Source organism: Plectropomus leopardus, chromosome 12 (assembly GCF_026936395.1).
Source record: "Plectropomus leopardus strain MGB_pleo_1.0 chromosome 12, ASM2693639v1, whole genome shotgun sequence".
NCBI classification, from domain to species: domain Eukaryota; kingdom Metazoa; phylum Chordata; class Actinopteri; order Perciformes; family Serranidae; genus Plectropomus; species Plectropomus leopardus.
Window position 1 is genome coordinate 21,278,981 of NC_142187.1, and position 20,415 is coordinate 21,299,395.

General features: G+C 38.5%; 1 protein-coding gene across 5 annotated transcripts in view; it reads right to left on the minus strand.

Annotated features, from left to right (window-relative positions):
* Positions 1 to 20,415, minus strand: part of tnr (tenascin R (restrictin, janusin)) — a 218,856-nt gene that overhangs the window by 133,922 nt on the left and 64,519 nt on the right. For all 5 annotated transcript variants that reach the window (XM_088085470.1, XM_088085469.1, XM_088085468.1 and 2 more), the window contains exon 2: positions 20,077 to 20,130. Coding sequence is in view for 4 of the 5 variants with exons in the window: in XM_088085469.1 (XP_087941595.1) it covers positions 20,077 to 20,087 (11 nt within the window). In the remaining variant the exon portion in view is untranslated. The remainder of the gene's footprint in view (positions 1 to 20,076; positions 20,131 to 20,415) is intronic.

The following is a 20,415-nucleotide window of genomic DNA, read 5'->3' on the forward strand; positions in this document are numbered from 1 at the left end:
CCTTGTGGAGAGGGCATCAATAAAATGAGGCACACAGGCACTGAGGTAATGGCAAATCCATATTAATCTAAGTTCCATAATTTACATGGAATAGTTTCACAATTTCAGAACTGAGATTTCATTTTGTTAGTATTTTATCACATAATGTCATTACAAAAAGTAGCAAATATATGTCACTTGTTCTGAATGATGCATTACATCCTTCAAATAAAACCCTCCCTGTGAGTCGTGTTTAAGATGGTAATAGTTGAAGCTGTGACAATAATCAAGCCAACATACTTCATCCTTATGGGTATATGGATATATATTATGGAAACCATTAGTTCTCCTAAATGAGGCTCGTCAGCTCTGTAGGAAAACATCTTTGATCAATCAGATTATTGGAGAGTGTCAGCAAATGAGGCACAAGACAATTTACATACAAGCGAAATCAGTCACTTAATGCTGCATATTCTCCCTGAAGTCCACTACATATAGGAACAAAGCCTTTCACTGAAGCTGGAGATTATCTCTCTGGCAAAGCTGCAGTGTCCTGTTCAGGAGACAGAGACAGTTTGGAGCGTTGAAACGACTCACCACAGTAAGAACACTGACGTCTTTTTCTTTCTTATTTTGTCACTCTCTTCTTTTTCTCTTTTTGTTTCTTCCCAGGCTCTTAAATCTCTGCTCTTTAGAGTGCTTTTATATCACTGGGTGGCAGACAGAGGTCAACACAACACTCATTTAAGTTGTCACACCAACTCCGATACCTTTTTGTGCCTGTAAATACTTCAGATGAAATGCCACATTTACCTTCTTGCTGCCAAGACATCATAAAAAATGTGAAACTTAACATGAGGTATGTGACGTTTAAATGTTTTTGGTCTCTCTGGTCTATTAGGTTTAGAAATAAGACTGCGTTTAAAGCTGCACGCTGTGTTTCTCCTGCTGCTTTGAATGATCAATCAATCAGCAGGGTGTGCAGAAGAATTAGCAGCTGAAATAATGTGCTACATGTAAAGGCTTCAGCCTTCGCCAAAGCAACAGAGGTGGTATTATATATATATATATATATATATATATATATATACTCTTACAATCACCCTTTTGGAAATAAAAATAAATTAAATTCAAACCATTGTTGTGTTCTTTTCAGTGTCACCATCAGCAAGCTATTGTGTGTTGCATGTTGGGTACTTTCTAAACTGTAAATTGTGATTAAAAAACTCATAAAAACAACTTGTATAGAAACTGATATATGTTTCTAGGCATCTTTATCAATATTATTATTATCATTATTTGACAACACCTGTCATTGAGAAGAGTTCTTGTTCATTTTACTTGACATTTCCTGCATCTAAATGTTACTTGTAATTTATATAATCAACAGGACACATCAATGCAATAAAATGTTAAAATCAGAGTTATTATTGGATGGAATATCTCCTTATGAACAGTGTCAATCAAACTTTAAGTAAACAATGTAGATAAGCTGTATGGGGCACTCACAAAAGCTTAATCACTTCTGTCAGTGAAACGACTGTGTTTGCCAAGGGTACAGATATATCATGACAGACTGCTGCCTTAACAATCAATCACTTCTTCCCCAGTTGTTGCAACATACAGATAATGTTATGTAATGTGTTATGTATGTAATGGAACATACATGTTTTATTACACTGTTGTGAAACAATTTATCAACAAGGTTGCACATAATACAGTATGTGAGCTTCCATCTACCTTTTTTAAAACATATTTTTTAATTTGCAGATAAAAAAATCTGAGTGGTGGAAAGTTGTGAGTTTTCAAAACTCTTCCGGCAACTTTTCCAGGCCTGGAAAACACAGTTGTGAAATTCCGTGACAGGTTTTCCATGACTGTTGGAACCCTGCCCATTAGAATCGGGCGGTCTCTATTTTTTCATACCTTCTTGACATTTCATATACATTTTTTGTTTACCATCAATTGTCTTTTCATTATCTAATCTTGTCTTTTTGCTTTTGTGTTGCTTTTTTATTGTGAATCACTTTGAGCTCTTGTATGGAAAGTCCTTTCTAAATAAATAAAGTTTGTTATTGTTGTCGTAATGATAGAAATAATTGTAGCATGATGTATGTTATTGTCAATAGCCTACCTACACAAGTCTTGCTTGTTTTAATACTAATGTGCGTTGGAATAAATATGAAATAATCTTGCTGAAGGAGCTGATGACACTATCTGCTGCAGCGGGTATGACACGTCAGTGAGCTGAACGGAGATTATGTGTTAAATAAAATCATATGGTTGATACATTGTATTGTAGCTGAAAGAATTCATCTCAAGATAAAGTTATAAGCATCAATACTCTCAAATGGGGGCAGAGACACTGTTCTTTTTTATTTGTCCTATAACGTTGTCCCCACCACTCACAGTCCCTATCTTTCTCAGCTCAGCTGCCAGTCGAGACTGACATCTGGTGGCAAGGCTGCACACTACAATACACGCCTCAATACAGCATCTCAGTATCAGTTTATCAGAAAGAGGCACATCTTTATTTTTGACAGTATTGAACAAGCCTACACCACTGTTTGAGATTTGAATGGCAAATCTAAAATTTGACCATTAGTACTGACCATCTGCTACAGAAATAATACAAATCATAAAAAAATACTAAAGATATGCTTCCTTTATTAACATGGGTGTCGAATTAGGATGAGAAATAATATGCACAAAGGTCTTTATGTGCCTTTGGTCCACACTTTTTTAGGGAGAAAAAGTGGGGATTAGCATAGTAACACACAGCACAGTAACACATAGAGCCTCATCCTGTCGCCCACATATACTGCATACTTAAAATTACACACAAAATCCCCACAGCCCTCCACTGCTTGGTCCGTCTCTCTCTCTCTCTACATCTATCTCTCTTGAGCACACTCACTCTCATCAGCCTTTAAAGACAGCACAGTCCTGGTTAGAGCTGTGCCGAGAGGTTAGGGCTGCAGGTCTGGCCGCGGATATCCTGGAGGATGACTGGGATTGTGAAGGGAGCGTGAGAGAGAGGCGGAGAGCGCCACTCAATCAATTTCTATTGAATCTCACTCCAGTGGGAACATGATAAGCGATCCAGACCTGAGGGATATAACAAGCCTGTGCATTTCTTCAGATTTGAAGGAAAACAGCCAACTGGGCTCACACTAAATGGAGAAATTGCTTCAGAGTACTCCTAAATCATATAGTCAGAGCCTTTGTTAAACAATGATTTTATAAAAACCCTCAAATTAAATTCTGCTAGTATATTTTCCTCACCACAGAATACTTAAAAGTGATTGCAGAGAACAGAGAAAAGATTCCTTTGGGTGCAAAGAAAACAAGAAAAAACAAAAAAAAAAGCTGGGGAAAGCATTTAAACCTTTTTAAATTTGCTAAAAGTTATGTAAATGCCGGCTTAACCACAGATGCACTCTGCATGTTGAGCAGGTACAAATGTAAAACCCACAACAATACTGGCATGAAATTAGTGAATTAGTTCCCAGGAAGGTTAATCATATTCCAAACACAGCAAAATTAGAAAATGCAAGTGTAGCTCTAATGGCAGTGCGGTGCTACAATACTGAGAAAATCATTCTGTGATGATGTTTAAGTGGTAATTATTCTTTGTTTAATGATCACATTTGAAATGAAAGATATTTTTAAAATGAAAATTAGCGCTGAAATGAATGGCTGTCACAGCTATGACTGGTTTATAAGTGCAATATATACATTAGAGGATGTAAAGGAAATGTAAAATAGTAGACTGGATGCCTGAATATGAGTATTTGAGGTTTTGTCTAAATTGAAATCAGATTTGATCAAATCTGGACTTCAGAAATACAAAACAGAACCAGATTATTGCAAATTAAATTTACACCACAGTCATAGGTGAGCTGAAATTCAATTTGTGGTCAGTCAGGTGTGACTCAATCGTGAAACATTTTACACCATTAGTCTCCCTCACTGATGTTTCATTTTAACATTTTCAATCTTGCTCTGCATCTGCTTTGGTTTTACAAAGAGAGAGGAAATCAGGTAAATACACACCCATGTAACTGTCAGAGTAACCAACTGAGATAAATTAATGATGCCCTTACACAAATCTAACTTGAACATTTGCAAATAACTGTGGGACAGTCTGACTGAAGGAAGGGATGTCAAATCACATTTGCCAGTCATGTTAACACAGTAATAGACAGTAAAAATTGAGGTGAAATATCAAATTTTTGTGCCATTTTGGGGTTTTTTTTTGGATACTGTAGTTCATGATCTTTGAGGAGTGCATCCAAAAAGATGGTACTTATATCAAATGTAAATTTAATTTATGGTAAATCGATGATGTTTTGAAAGATTTTACCAATGGTAGAAAACATGAGCATGCCAAATAATGTAACATACAGATGGAATTTAAATTCACCCAACAAGCACATTATTGCATAAAACTTGCTACTATTATTGATCAACTATTTTAATAACGATGTAAGTCATTCTTAAAGCAAAAATGCAAACCAACTGCGGATTGCAGCTTCTCAAATGTAATAATTTAATGTTTTTTCTTATTCTTTTATGATTGTTAATGATACATTCTTTAATTTTAGACTGTAAGTTGGAAAACTTGAGGTCACCATGGGCTCTGAGAAGTTTTGGGCTCTTTCCCGTATTTTCTGGCACTTAATAAACAAAAGATGAGTAGATTAATCACAAAAATAGTCATCAATAATGAAAATAATTGTTGGATGCATCATGATCCCCTAAATCTTTTAAATACATCAAATGTAACTGACTGTTCCATTTGCATTTCAGCCTAAGAATATAGAATGAAGAATTTGATTGCAAAAAAAAATCATAACAGAAAATAGTCATTCCTCATAGATTCCTGGAATTAATTTTGGTTTTAAATTCAAGTGTCAGTTTGTGCAGTTTATGTTCAATTTGACTGAATGCCAAAAGTAACACCTGTAGCACAAAAAAAACTTTTTTTTTTTTTTTTACACAAACATGGTCCAGCTTGTGGCCTTCACTGTCATCCTTAAGGCCACAAGCTGAAAAGCTTCTGATCCAAGTTATATTTTTAATAATTACAGCACCTTTATGAGGTGGCAGTAGATGATCTTTGACTAAAAACTTCTTAAGTAAATTCTGAGCTGTTTGATATACAAAAGAACTCAACTTAACTAAACCTCACCACCTTAATAAGTGTTGTAGTGGACATACTGACAGGTCAACATTTATATTTTGTGGTTTCCAGCTTGTTTTGACTTTGGATTAAGTCTTGCAACATAACCTAAAACTGATATAAAGCCAGTCCCTAAATCGATTGTCAAGTACAGAAAGAAACTGTGAGTGCTGCATATGAACTACATCCTTTTCTTTTGAATAACAGACTTTCCAATAATCTCAAGAGATGGCTCTGCTTGCCGATGAGCAAAACTACCTTTGGAAAGTAAGAGGGGGCTTTGATAAAAGTTTTTCTATTACCTCAGTTATTCAAGCAAAACCGGCGAATCAACTTTGCATGTTTCATTGATTCCCAGGAACCCTTTCATTCGTTTAAAAGTCATCTGCTTGAATACAGATTCATATTTTCAGCCAGAAAGCCAATAAGGGTTTTTACAAGAAATCTTTAAAACAGTGGCGTGAGGCTAGGAGGGGTACTCTCTCCAGTATCATTTTAGGAATAGGTTATAGTACTATTACTTTAAGATATCAGTATGCTTTGTGGTGTTGTGGTGAATCTAATAACCATGGGTTTACATTTTATGACAAAGAACACTGTCAAATAGTAAGCAGCAACACAGACACACCAAGCCAATGGTCAGCTGTTGGTCAGTGTTGGTAAGTTTTTTGTTGTTTAGCCATGAGCTCTTTAGCAGAAACGGTTCTTAGTTGTTTCTTATTGTTTGCTCGCACAAAGTAAATATTGCTTGTTCTGTCAACATTAGCTTGTCAATGTGCTAACTGTTAATTAGTATCTTGAACCTTTTTGAATGACAAATGCAGACTACCACTGCCTTTGGTAGGTAGAGTTATTTGCTCTCATGCAGGTGCAGAACATTGGTCATTGGCTATAGTCTTTGCGTGTTTATGTGCAACCTTTTGGCAGAGACACAGGTTGATGTTAGTTTGTTGTGTTTGCCTTAAAGGTGCTGTACTTAACCCTGGAGAAAGATACAGTCACTGATTCTTGAGTCTCATTCCCAGGCCATCAAATACTGATGCTTTGGGTTGGAGGTTTGGTCTGACTCATAGACTGTACAAACAATTGACATAGCTACCTCGACATTACCCATTGGTTTGTGCACTACCATTTTGAAGCCTTTGGCATTTCTGCAATTGCAATCTTCATTTTGTTTGGGAGCCAGAAGTGACTATATTTGGACCAGAGATTTGAGCTGTGGAGCCCTGAGGCGTGGATCTGAGTCACAGACAGTAGCAACGCCTCGCAAACAGTGGTGGCACCCTCTAATATGCATAACTTTCAGGCTTCATAAAATGTAAACCGGTGAGTTATTTAAAAATTCAACCCCTGAATACTGAAATCAGCTATAGAAATCAATTCAATACAATTCCCTATATTACACAGCCAGAGAAGACATTAACAGCCCCTCAAGCTTCAGTGTGTTTTACCCAATAATTACTGACCTCTTTTTAAACACTTACATTTAACTAAAGCAGGTCAACAAGAACACAAATCAACATTAAACATGATAAACTAAATCCCGTAGGTCACATGACACTGTAAGCGTGCGAGAGCGCTGTATTTAACACAGGAAATTGTGCGGCTCTGTTTCGCTAGTCGAATCCAGACATGGAAGACGGCAGGTGAGCCTAAAGCGTCTGGTTAGTGGCCGCCTGTATGAGGACATGTGTATGAATGTTTGCGTAGAGATGGAGCAGAACAGCTGAGTGTGTACCCTCGGTCGCGCTGCTTAAACAGGTAAGGGGAACAGAGATTGTCGTGAGGTGTTTTTAAATGCTGGGTGAACACGGAGGGGAACAAAGAATGTGTGGCGTGTGTGGCTTGTGTGTGCACGCTGTCAATGACGGAGCCGCTCCATCACAGTTACATTATGTGGACAACAACATTTAGTAGTTTTAAATGCCGCAGTTACCTCATGGTTTTGACACTATTCTCCCTATTTTGAATAGAGCCACAAGTTAAAGTATAGCACACTTCATGTCACTACACATTCAGTGTGACTCATGCAATGCAACTATCTTGAGACCTTTCTCTGCTCAGGATGTGATGTCAGGCAGGCTGGCCCACTTAGAGAGAAGTCTCTGTGCATGAAATTGACCTAACGATTTAGCAAGGAACTCAGATTCAAAAATACAAATAATTTTCTCCAAAAAACAGATGCAATTTGGACTTGCTTCCCTTTCTTCTTATGTGTGTGAGTGTGTGTTGTTGTTTTTTTTTTTTTATCTCTCCCTCCCTGGCTCACTCTCCCGAGTTGCCTATTTCTGAGCTGTCATCTTGCTTCAGTGATATTTGTTATACAGAGAACAGAGATCAAGAGTGCTTCTGCATTGATTCTTTCACTTTGTTATGACACTAAATTCTGCCTCAGTGCTCTCTGCTAAATGAACAAGCCACGCATATACTGACGCGCATACACACACACGCTGACGCACTGTGACAGATAGCTATGAGCACATATCTTGATACAGGATCATTTGTTATTTTGAGACTATTGATTTGTGAGTTACGCAATAAAACAAGTCTCTTTCAGGAGCATCCCTACAGTGATCAATTTCAACATGCTATCCCTTTCATTGCATTCTGATGATATGATCAATACATCTTCTTAGATGCTGACTGCACAGAAATACAGTATAAAAATACACTATCACAAAAAAAGACAAATATGACAAGAATGCTACTGTGAGCCGACAGTGTTTTACATGTGAGGTTCCTGAGACAGAGACTGTGGAAGCACACAGCTTCCCTGAATATCATCCATCATCCAAACATCTAGACAAAAAGAGATGAATACATTATTCTATTTTTAGGGAGGTATTTCTACACTATATGCCTCCATTATCTTGCAACAAAAAGTGGTCCGGTTGATATGTAAGGCAGCGAGTTATCCTATCAGCAGGGAACGTCATTTACAGATGGGGTCACAAGTAATGGAAAGTCATTTTCACCAGGGGCTGTTTTCCATGTAGGATAGCTTCCGTGCTGCCAGATCAACGAGGACAAATGGCTGCCTCTTGCCCAAATCATTACGGTAACCCAGAATAAGTAGCTAAGCAGCCCCAGCTGAGGGCTTTGGATGCCTGAATGTTTCCCTCGGCCATAGCCACAGTACAGTCTGAACAAACTGTAACGTGAAGAACAAAAAGAGCACGTTGTCAACATCAGTTTTTATTAAAGCCTGTTTTTTCAAGTCAACTGCTTTAATTTCAATATATTTTTAAGCCAATAAGTTTATGAATACAAGGTTTAATCATTTAGCATTAGATATCTTGATGTGGATATGATTTGGGGCTAATATAAACTAAAGAAAAAGCAGAACTCACAAATTCTTGATGCTTGTTTTGGTGGCAAAAGTGGACATTCACACATCAGTGTCAAGAGCTAAAAGAGAATAAGTGGCGGTTCAGAGTGAGTCTTCCTGAATGACATTACTTCGCTGTGTTAAAATGAGTGAGTAGGCTAAAGTCAGTCCAAATGTGGCCTCTGAGACAGCAGCCGCTGGGAGGCTACGGCTCCAATCAGACAGCACGGTTTACAGGATGAAAAAACACAGAGCGTTCTGCACTGTCTGTTTTTGGTTGAAGCCTTCCCAATCAAACAGGTGGTTTTGCTGTTTGCTGCGTCTTTAGTTTTATTAATGTTGATACACAACCACTCCATCACCTGTCCTTAGCTTAAATACTCTTTTGCTGAGGATTCAACTCACAGATACCTTAAATGCTGCATAAAAAATAGACAGGCAAAGTCTTTTGCTCCACTGCTGATTTAGTGTGAGAAGCTGTCTCCAAATAGCATGATGGTCACATGGAAAGGGTATATGGGACCCTCAGAGAGAGGAGAAATCGCAAGGAGTACCACCAGCTGGTCCAAAACTTTGTTGGTTCAAGGCTTATTTTAGGATGAGTCGCAGACAGTTTGACAATCTGCTATAAATCGTGGGGTATAAATATAGTAGGTAAAATGTTAAAATTTGTTCAGATGTCTCTTGCTGCTTGACCCGGGGAGATGTTAAAAGTGAAGGCTAACACACTAGCACTTGTTCATCTACTACTACAGTAGGTCCGCCTCTCAGTTAATCCCATTGGACAACAGGAAAAAATGGCAATGACTTAAGGTGCTTTTCTGTTTTTAGTTGAAAATTCTTTGCACTCAGGAGGTTCAGGGCACTCCTGTAAGGTGCATCAAACGGAAAAGAAATTGAGGTGATAAGCAAAATATTTCACTCTCATTGAAAACAATTACAGAAATCCACCTCAGCTGCCTGCTAAAATGCGCTCTGTCTGATTAGAGCCTGATGAGTGACCAGCCTCTACATGGAGAGACAGAAGGGGTAGTTTAAAACTGATTTAAGAGAATAACGTAAAACAAAAGTTGTGTCTTGCAACAAAAGCTGTGCAAGTAAACAGGAAATAAGAAAATCTGAAGATGAGGAATAGCCAAGAAGTAAACAGACCTAAATACTTACTTCATGAGTATCAAAGTAAACAACTCACAAATAAACGTAGCTTTTAAAAGGCCATGTTTTGCTCTGGTCCCGGTCCAAAAATCTGACATTGCCTGACCTTGCCTCCTGATGTTGGAATATTGTTTATTGGAGTTATTTATTATAGCGTGCTGTTTTTGTGAGGCCAATCTAGGCTTAAATGTAGTAAACTAAGCAGGACTGATGCCCTTACTTGCTAGTGTGGGCATTTTAGAAATAATGCAAACAGATTACACTACAGTTTGTGAATAATTAATGCAATTCAATTAACCTGATCCATAAGCCTGCAGTAAAGTCCCATATTAGTGCTTTAAAGTAAACCTCTCTAAAGTTGTGTCACTAAAATTTTACTTTAATTTCAGGCTTAACTTGCCTCTGTGAACTTAAACTTTGTCAGCAGTAAACAATAAAACTTTGATTGAAGACAGATTAAACGAAGTTTCGGCAAAAAAGGAAAGTTTGAAAACTCATGAAGTGATGCACGTGTAATGAGTTTTCTTGTACCCAACAAATGATGATGACAGTGGTGACTGGTGATGCATTAACACTGTACTGGGCATTTTAATTAGAAACAATAATTAAAGGGCTGACCTAAATTATTTAGACCTCACCAATGAGGGTGTGGATGTTACAGACAAATAGCCCCCCAAAAGTTAATTCTGTCTTTGGGATAACTTCCTTGTGAGTGCCTAACTTCACATTTTGCATGACAAACATTTACTCTGTATATAACAGTTTAAAGCAGCTACTCATAAAGGGATCTCAGTCAAACCTTCAAATAGCATCATATTATCTGAGCAGCTGCAAATAGAAAATGGGGCAAATCAGAATCAGAAATGTTGCCACAGACTATTTGGGTATTGCATTCTTGTCACAAATGTGAAAACGCCAAGCCTGTCTTCCAGCGCCTCTTATCCACAGAAGAGAAATAAACTGCACACTGTGGCAGTAAATAAAGCAAATTAAAGCTTCCTTTGAATTAAAATTGTGAATGGTTTTAACTAGATAATGAGAGACTCTTAACAGTTAAGCAGTAAAGCAAGTAATTGCTTTTTCATGGACTCAAGATTTTGAATTTCTATCATGTGGTGAGACTAACAGAATCCAATCACATGGATAGCAATTAAACTCTTCAGTGAACTCCCGACATGGTTCACTTCCAAGGTAATCACATAACTTAGTGTGATCCATACTTAATTTCCTGCCAGGATGTGGATGATGTTTCCTGTATGTGGCAAAGCTAAGTTTTGTTAAGGCCACGTACTGCTGGCACGGTCAGGAGCGGAAACTGTATGTCGCAAATCAGAGTCCTTTTCTGTAGGACTGTCAGGAGTTCTTTGCAGCAGCTCTGTAAAAGAAAACTTTTTCCGAAACTTGAAATAAACTCATATATTCGCTGTGAAGAGTGAACATAGCAGGCTATAGTCGAGAAGACAACATTAGCAGTGATAATCAAAAACATGCCTGCATGATGTGACCATAACACCATAGAGAAACGACCACACATTGCATGATGTAAGAGTTCTCAAGTTCCTATTTTGTATTGTCTCCACATTTCTCTTTCATATGTGTTTCATATTTTTTTCTCTCTCAAAAGAAATGCAACACAATTGTTAAATAACCATATTTAAATGGATAGATCACCTCCAGATCAAACAAACTTTTTCCTCTCACAAGTAGTGCTATTTATCAATCGAGAAATCATGATCATCTTGTTTTTGCAGTTCTGTGCAATAACTATTTTCTTTCTACTGAGCTACACCCGCCAACCATATTACCCCGTAAAAGGAAGCGTGCATCGAGCAGTGGGTGTAGTTCAGAAGAAAGGAAACATTTCCAAAGTGACACTGCAGAAACAAGGTCCATGGATTGTCACAGTAAGTAAGCTGATCATGATTTCTGTAAAGAGACCTTGCTTTTAAGTTTTCAAATGTATTTTTTTGGGTACTTTGGGCACAACAAGCTGAGTGCCATCTTGTTCCATTATATTGGAACGAAAACAGACATTTCTGTGGTTGATATTATCAACCCTCTGCAACTCTGACTTCAACAATGTAGCTTGATAAAGAGCACTACAGGTAAAAGAAAACAAATGTATGTTTGATTTTTGGGTGAACTGTCCCTTTAAAGTTATGTCTGCAGCTTCCTACAACTTAAATTGACCAATACACATTAGATGCATTAGCCCTTTTGAGATTATTTTTGTGGTTGTTGTACTGATTCACTGATTTAAGGCTAAATGATTCTGCCACAAAGTAATGCTGTGCAGTTTTTTAAGCTTGGTGAAATAATTAACCAACAAAAATAGTCAAACATGTTCATATGTGCATAGCCTCAAAAACTATACGAGAGATGCTGCAGACATGACAAGATTGCTAGAAATTGGCAAATTGTTCCACAAAGCTTTATTGTAATATTTAGAATATATAAGTATCCTTTCAAGTTTCATTAAAAACAACAAACGTTTACATAATACTGGTGTTAAGAAGTGTGTTGTATTGTTGTAAAGCCTGACCCCAGAGGCACAGAGGAGACAGACATGTTATTTTAATGTGACCCAGGAAATAATAGGTTTTTCTCCAGTCTGCTACACCAGAGCTGGGTCAAATGCAGGAGGGATCCGAGCGATGCTTTTTGATTTCCTGCTGTTTCTATTTGTGATCCGGTCTGAGTCACCCTGTGACGGCCTCCATGTGGTGGCCTGTCCAACAGCAAGAACAGATTGCATTACTGGCCTGGTCACAGCGAATGGTTGCTGCTAACAAGTTGCCTTTCCTCTCTGACCCCTGTTTGTGAATGTGTGTGTTGCTGTGTTTGCCTGTGTGTCTATGTGCATGTGTATTTGTGCATCTGTGTGTGTGCATGTGCTAGTCAGCGTGACCCAGAGTGACTTGTTTCCAATAAGGAAATGAAATCCATTGTGGGATTTTTTTTTCTCCCCCCCAGCGAACCATTTTCTTTTATTACTTCACCTGCACTTCCTTGAGCCACTGGGTGTGCTCCCACGCTGCAACCAACTCCCAGACAAGCATCGGCAGCATCTATCTTGTGGACAGAAGTGCTGAGTGGCTATTACTTCTCAGCAGACCACATAAAAACCACAGCAATTAAACGCTATTGGGCCATTCGACTTTGTCCTCTTAGAGGAAAAAAAAGGGAGCGAGTGAGCGAGAGAAGAAAGGCAAAGAAGAAAGTGGGGGTGAGAACCAGAAAAAGAGAGACTTCAACTGATGCTGCTTAACAGAGAGAAAGATTTTTATGTCAGTAGTTTGAAATTGAGAAGGAGGAATTAAAGAGCGTGAAAGTAGCTGTGAAATTAGAGCTGATAAAATACAGTACCTGTTCTCAAAGGGACATGAGAGAGCTCTTTAACTAAGGTACAATAAAAAGTAAAAGTAGAGCGCGGCATGGGAGCTAAAGTAAGGTCTCCACTTTTAACTAGATTTATAGTTTAAGTGATTCTGCTGGAGCTGCATTGTTGTTCGGCCCTTTAGAAGGGAGCTTAAATCATATTCTGCACTCTTCAGACCACTCGATGGAAAAACACTTTTTGAGTTATGTCCTTTAAATCTATTTTGCAAAGCTGTTGTGCAGGATGTAAAGTGAATTTATGGCAATCTGCGTGTGATATGCATTGCATTGACTTTCTATGACACATTTATAATCTCCAGTACAGGAACTGAAATAATTTTTATTCAAACAAAAAGTGGACACAAAGACGAAAAATTATATGGGATGCCGACATGATTTGCCACGTATAGCCAACTAGTGCTCTGAGAGTGTTATAACCGCATGAGGTATACATTTTAATAGTGCTAAAAAAAATCTATTTGTGGCAGCGGATGTTTTAATTGTGGCGGCCTATCACAAATAAATGATGTGTGTAAAGTGTAAATGTTTGAAAATATAATCTAACTGATTATTAACACTGCAACAAACATGCGAGTTCCAAAGTGTATTTGATTATACGTACAAGGTTTTCCTCAAGCAGGCGAAAAATTCACCACTTTCTCTCCCTCTCCATATTAGTTTCACTTAACTTACATCATGCCATTTTGTGTTTTTCCTGCCATCATTTTACCAGCTAAGCTCATCACAAGCAAACTCAGCAAATCTGAACTAGACCTTAAGCAAACAAAGCTCTGTTTTTCTCAGTGTGATGTAGTGACAGTATTATTGCAACCGCTACAGTCAATCGTGCGACTGTTGTTGCTGCCACAAAGGAGGACCGTGCCCATTCATCACGCTCTGTCTACGTACGTTCCAGGCAACTAAAAATAAACGTCTCGAACCTCTCGGTAATCAGGATGGGGATGTAGGTACACAGCGCATAAAACGCATGACGAGAAGTGAACTAACACTGAAAATTACAAATGGCTGCCTGTCTCATTACCCAAGCAAATCACATTAGGTATCCTTCGGAAGCCTAATATAGATGCTGCACTGTGTGTCCCTCTCTCCTACAATCAGTCTTTCTATCCATCTTTCTCTCTGTCTCTTGATACATCCCTTATTCTCTTTGTCTGCCCTTTTCTCACTGACTCTCTCTCTTCTTTCACTTTTTGTCCCTTTGCCTTTCTGTACTTCTCTGTCTCCATCTCTGACTGAGCCGCTCTGTCTTTGTCACTTTCTCTCTCTGCTGACCAGACAGATATATTCAAATGGAAGCTAAGGACAGAGTGTTGCATTATTCAAACCCCTCACAGGAACGAGTGTTGGGAACAATGACAGAAAAATTCCCATTAAAGCAGGCCATTTGCTGAGACAACAAATCCTAAGGCCAGAGTAAAGCCAGGTACAACTCCCAGGAGAGTTGTTGCACATTCATATATGTAAGCGTTAGAGTTTTTGATTCTTAAACATAGATTTTTTTAAGACCTAAAGACGGAGGTAATAGTTATTCTTCTTCACTGGAAATAAAACAAACCCCCCATCCTTTATCCAATGGATCCAGGACGTGATGCTGATGTTAAAGTTAGAAAAGACTGAATGTGGTATGCGTGGTTCTTATCAAAAATTTGAGGAAACATGGTCCCCCTTGGTTAGCTTTCTGGAGGATCTTGTGTTTCCTAATTTTTAACGAAAGATAACTAACACACACTAAAGAGCTGCCTGGATATTTTGGGGTTGTGACAAAGATGTCTGGCTGGAATTGTAGAAGGCTGTATTTGGAGATGATGTTATTATTACTGTTATTTATGGTGGTAGGTATTTATGTATTGATTTTTTATTTGTCTTACTAATATATTTTGTATGTGTGATTACGGAATGTGTACAGACATATTTGGACTGTATCCGTGTATATATAGGTATATATGTTTATATATATAAGGGCATACCACAATTTTTTTTCTTCTTTTCTCCTCTGTTGTTGTTGTCACTGTTGTTTGGTTATTGTGTGACCAGGACGGGAGGGATTGAGGAGGATTGGAGGGGGATTTGGGGCTGTTGTTGTTCATGGAATATGTACAGTTAATATTGGAAGATTTATATTTTGCATACTGAAAAGAAAGAGGTTACAAAAGAGATTTAAAAAATAAAATAAAATAGAGACATAGGTAATACCAGCATAGAGCCAGTTTATCCTCTGAGAATTGGTACATTTTCAGCAACACTACAACTGGCAGGCTGTATCAAATAACCAAGATTGACACCTTCGAGTTTTAAAAACCCACCACACAGTTAGTGTAGGCTAACACATGCTTTGAGATCAGAGGGCAAAAAACTGCGTAGCCAGTTAGCTGGCGAGCACTGAGCCTGCTCTGAGCCTCAGTGGAAATGACCTGTCACATCACAAACTTAATGTGGAAAATCAAAGGACTGGAACCAATATCCTGGACACAGCCGAGCTGCGTTACAACACACTCTGATGGAGCCCTCAGGGTCACATCGAACACTGTTTGGGATTCACATAATCAGGGTACTGCTAATCTTTCTGAGAAATGCAGATGTCATACACACCAGAGTGCTTAGACTTAGAGGGGGAGGAGCTGGTTGTCCTTTTAAATAAATTCACTTTTTTCACTGCCAACACCAAATTTGATGTTGAAGTTAAGCTATATAGGGTATGACTGGAAGATTAACATGAATGACATGAACTGTTTTTGACATTTTACAATCATCAAGCTATTAAGCCCATCAGCTAAAATGTGAAGAGCTTTCGACTAGGGATGTCAGTTACAGTTAATTTCGCTTTCTATAAGCCAAAAGCCATTAACCGCTAACTAACTGGTTTATTTCTCAAAAAAAAAAAAATAGTGTAAAATCCAGAGGCTTTTCTTTTGAGTCTGGGGCTCCATTGCAACAGTGAGCTTTAGCGCTGCATTTCAAAGCATTATCTATTTAGAGGTAGAGAAATGTTAATGTTTAAAATGTCTTGCCTTATATTTTACTTTCTGTTGGCTTTGCTGACAGACATCCGTCCAGCCGTGTTAACAAGTTGAAACATGACCGCTGCCTAACCTCAGTATCCTCTGGTTCCTTAGCTGCTCTGCACTGCTAACCACCCACATTGGATGGGAGCTAACCTTAGCTTGCTAATGGCACCCCTCATTCAGCGATTACAGTAATTTCGTTCTGGCATCTACTGTTTGAACACAATACTTAAAGTAAAACATACAAGTGACCTACATCAAAATCTATCCAAACAGTTCAAGAAGTTTTTGAGTAAAAACAAAAATTGTTACAACTGCAATCTCCCAATCAACCCTGCGTTTCCAGTTGCAGATGCGGAAAAGCTGGTATAATCTACAGAAACATTCAGTGTCTGTGTGCGTGTGGCAATCAAGGAGAGAGATGGCGTGTCTGCACTCGGGACGGGCAGGTGAGCTGGACGTCAGGTTAGCAGTAAACCAGGAATGTTCAGTGTGAGCTGAAGTTTGTCAGAGGCGCCAGACCAGTGGCACTATTTTAGCAGTGCAAAGAGAAATTGTCCAACATGTTTCGCGAAATCTGATCAGCTCTTCAGATTGGCCTTGAAACTATTTTGAACAAATGTAGCCGATCGACCTGAGCACCTTATCTGGGGCTGTTCGATTTACGATACTTGCTCGTGTCTGATTCTGGCTGCTTAAAGTAAAGATAGAGAGTTAATTAATTTAAGTGCTGCTGCTAAATGCATAAAGGGAAACACTGCTTTGCAAGGAGCTCATAGATAAAAAAAAAATAGAAATCTGACAAAACTTAAAGCACTGATAGAGCATTTATTCATTTTAGTGTGACTGTATGCTAAAGGGTTAACTACAGAACAGTAACATTTGTGTAAAGAATAGGAAAGCACTATTTATGTATCAATATCTATTTACAATGATGCAAAGGTGTATGTACAGAATATATTAACACCTACTCCTGCAGCCAGCAGTGTAGCTTTGTGATTGGCCTTTTTCAACCCTTCAGAAAATGAGTTCTACCAGCTCTTTATGTTGAGCTAAAAAGGCAAATTGCTGCTTACTTTGCATTTTTTTACACCTGACGTATCATCATCTCAGCATATGCAATGTCGGCGTGATTCAATCATGAATAAATAAGGTTTGTATTGAACTGTTGCATCACCTCACATTTTGTCACTGAAACTATTGAAGGACACTGGGTGATTAATGGTAGCATTCTTTCTGACCTTCTGACACAGTGATCTGTTTAGACCACAGGGAGGGAAGTCTTGTGATTTTATCCAATGAGAACAAACATTTTGCCAATAGCCGTTGGCTATCTCGATTTGCAAGTAAGCACACTGTTTCCCCCCGGCCAGATCGATGTTTCTCGATTAGTCTGCCCGGGCCAAAAGAAATGCAGCAACTTTCCTCTTTGTCAGCTACCCAGACTCATTTTCATTTCACACGCACACATAGATATGCAGAAACACACTCGCAAGGGCACACACACGCACATTAAACACAAAAAGACAAACTGATGTCACAGATATCAGAGACACACAGACGTCATACGTCTCGTGGCATTTAGCACAAACGTCAAATAGTGTAGAGCCCTGCAAAAAATCAATGGGCATTTGCAACAATCAATGGTCGGGTTCCTATGAGAACTAATTAGAAAGGCAAACATGCAGCGCCACCTCTTTCCTCCTCTCTGCCTACCACTGTGAGTTTACAACTCAGTGCTTCTCCACCGACAGGATCAAAACTTGTAAGAAAGGATCAAATAAAAAGATGCACATATAGTATGAAAATAAACAGAAAAATTGGCATCCATAATAAGAAAGGCCATGTTGTGTCTCTGTGAAGAAAAAAAAGAACTTTTTTTTTTACCATAACTATTATCTAAACTTTTAACTGAGGATAATGTAAAAAATCTTGCTCCAAGTGACACTTTGTCTATAAAAACAATTGTTACCAGAAGAGAAGTGATCGGGTAATTACCTTGTCTGGCTCCTAGCATGTCATTCAGTCCACTAAAAGGCCTATGAGATCTGAGTGCAGCCTAAATTCCTCTACAGGTCTTCATTTAAACCTTGTTGTTTTGTACATTAAAGCCTTCAGGGGTTTAAATCACCTTCAGAAGAGAGCGAAATGCAGCAAATTTCTCCTACAAATCGTGGATAAGCCACTATCAAAAGAGATTGATGGATGGTTTCTTACAGACTTGCTCATCCTAATTTTCTCCTTACTACATTTTTTATCCCAATTTCCCTTTCACTGATTCAGTCTCCTCTTTTGAACAATTAGTCTGAATTAATGTAGATCACTAAAAATGAGTGATCTCACTTTCCTTGCTAGACCATGTGAGTGTGAATTAGGCAGTTTCCATTTTTATCAATATGAAGTAGGTTCATTGGATTGTTCGATGTGTCGGATAATTACTAATTTTGACAATGCTAAGAGAAAGTGTGGAATAACACAAAACTAGTGATTTTTTTTATGTCAGATGCTATTAACACCCAGGGTGGAACAGCCAATATGGCATACTAGTAATGCTGAATTATGACAATACAAGTCTATTCAGCTATTCTGCTTAACTTTATGCACACAGTGCAATAAGCAGTTTTGTAAATCCTAAAAACTGAAAATACTAATAATAATAAACTATGTCTAAACATCACAAGCCAGCAGTGACTCACTCAGGACGCAAATGCTGGTCTCGTGTGAAAGTCTAGTACTTACTACCCATCTACCGCATCTTACTCCCTCCATGGACTGTGCTGCTTGGCTTTGGCTTCATTTTACTACAGAGGGAGTAAGTTGAGATGCATCGTTCATCTTTATTTACAGCCTATGGGTGGAAATTGGCACTCCGGTTTGTTTGTTTTTTATTGTCTTAAGATTAATTTTCTGTCTATTAATCTATATATTACTTGTATCTATCTACAAATCTCTTACATCTGTTGATCTGTCTATATTAACTCCCTATCCTTTCCACCTGTAAACAATCTATTTGCCTTCCCATCTATCAACCTATCCCTCTGAGTATACTGCTGTACATTAGACAGTGCAGAGACACACACAGATAGACACACTTGAATTAAATGAACTGGAGACTATGCTGCAAGGCAAATCAAGCAGTGTGAAGTCGTCACTTTATACTTCTGCTGATTCTTGACAACTCTGAGAAGGCTTGTCTGCCCCGTACGGTCTGTGCAGCTAAAGAGAGAGCTGTAAATCTAGTTTCCGATTAAGGGGCAGAAAAGACGTCAGATATTTTCCTTGGATTTACTTAACCATGACAACTGAAATGCAACAAAATAAGCCTGACAAAAACTGAGTGGCAGAGAGGACAAACAAGTCAAGATACTGAACATACTGTACAGAACTCATTGGCTAAAAAGGAACTGATTTTTGTGCCCTGCTGGATACTGAACGGGAGGGTGACACACAAACTAAGTACGGATAATATACTGCAGCGGAAGTGGAAAGTTAATGCATTACCTCACTGGAGTCAGCTACACAGTAAACCTATTGCAAGAAGAGTAATGGTGTCTCTAGATCATTGAGATATGTAGCGCACAGTGATTGGAACAGCTCCTAAAGTGTGTGCTCCAATGCTAATGTGGCTAAAGGGGGTATCCAGGGACACAGACAGATAGCAAATGGGCCTTGGCTTATCTGAAAAAAGTGAAGCCAAGCTTCACACAGAAAACCCAAGCTGTGATAATGCAGAAAGGTTTCAGAAGACATTAAAGGCAAACGTAAAGAAGGTATGCAGCGGGAACAGCAATCAAAGGATCATTAGCATGTACACTGAAAAGCAAAGAGAATGATTGTCTTTTCATGTCTTCTAGTCATTTCAGGTGTCATGCTGAGTTGTGAGAATATATTTGCCTGCGCACATTCTCATACATAAAGAGAGGGGGAGTGCATTTTTATATCGAGGAAAGGAGTGAACACTATGCACACATACTCACACATACATGCACGAAGGTATGCTGTAGCATGCATCAGAAAATGCAACTCACCTTGAGAGCATTAACCGGAGTTGATCCTTTTAGTGTTGGTCTTCTGGGCTGCAGCTGTCAACACAAAGGAGAGAGGTTAGGGATGTTTAACACTTGAAGATTTTTTTCACCTGCTTTGGTATATTCTTAAATTCACCTGAAGAGAGCACGAGAGAATCAAATCACACATTATCTATTTTTTTTTTTTTTTTTTAAAAGGACATTCACTTGGTTGGGAGAGCCAAAAATATACACAATTTACACACGCACACACACACAAAAAATAATCAGACACAAAAACATCTCATGGCCTGACAGTATGCCCTACAGATGTTCGCTCCTTCCTGACTAACTCCCAGC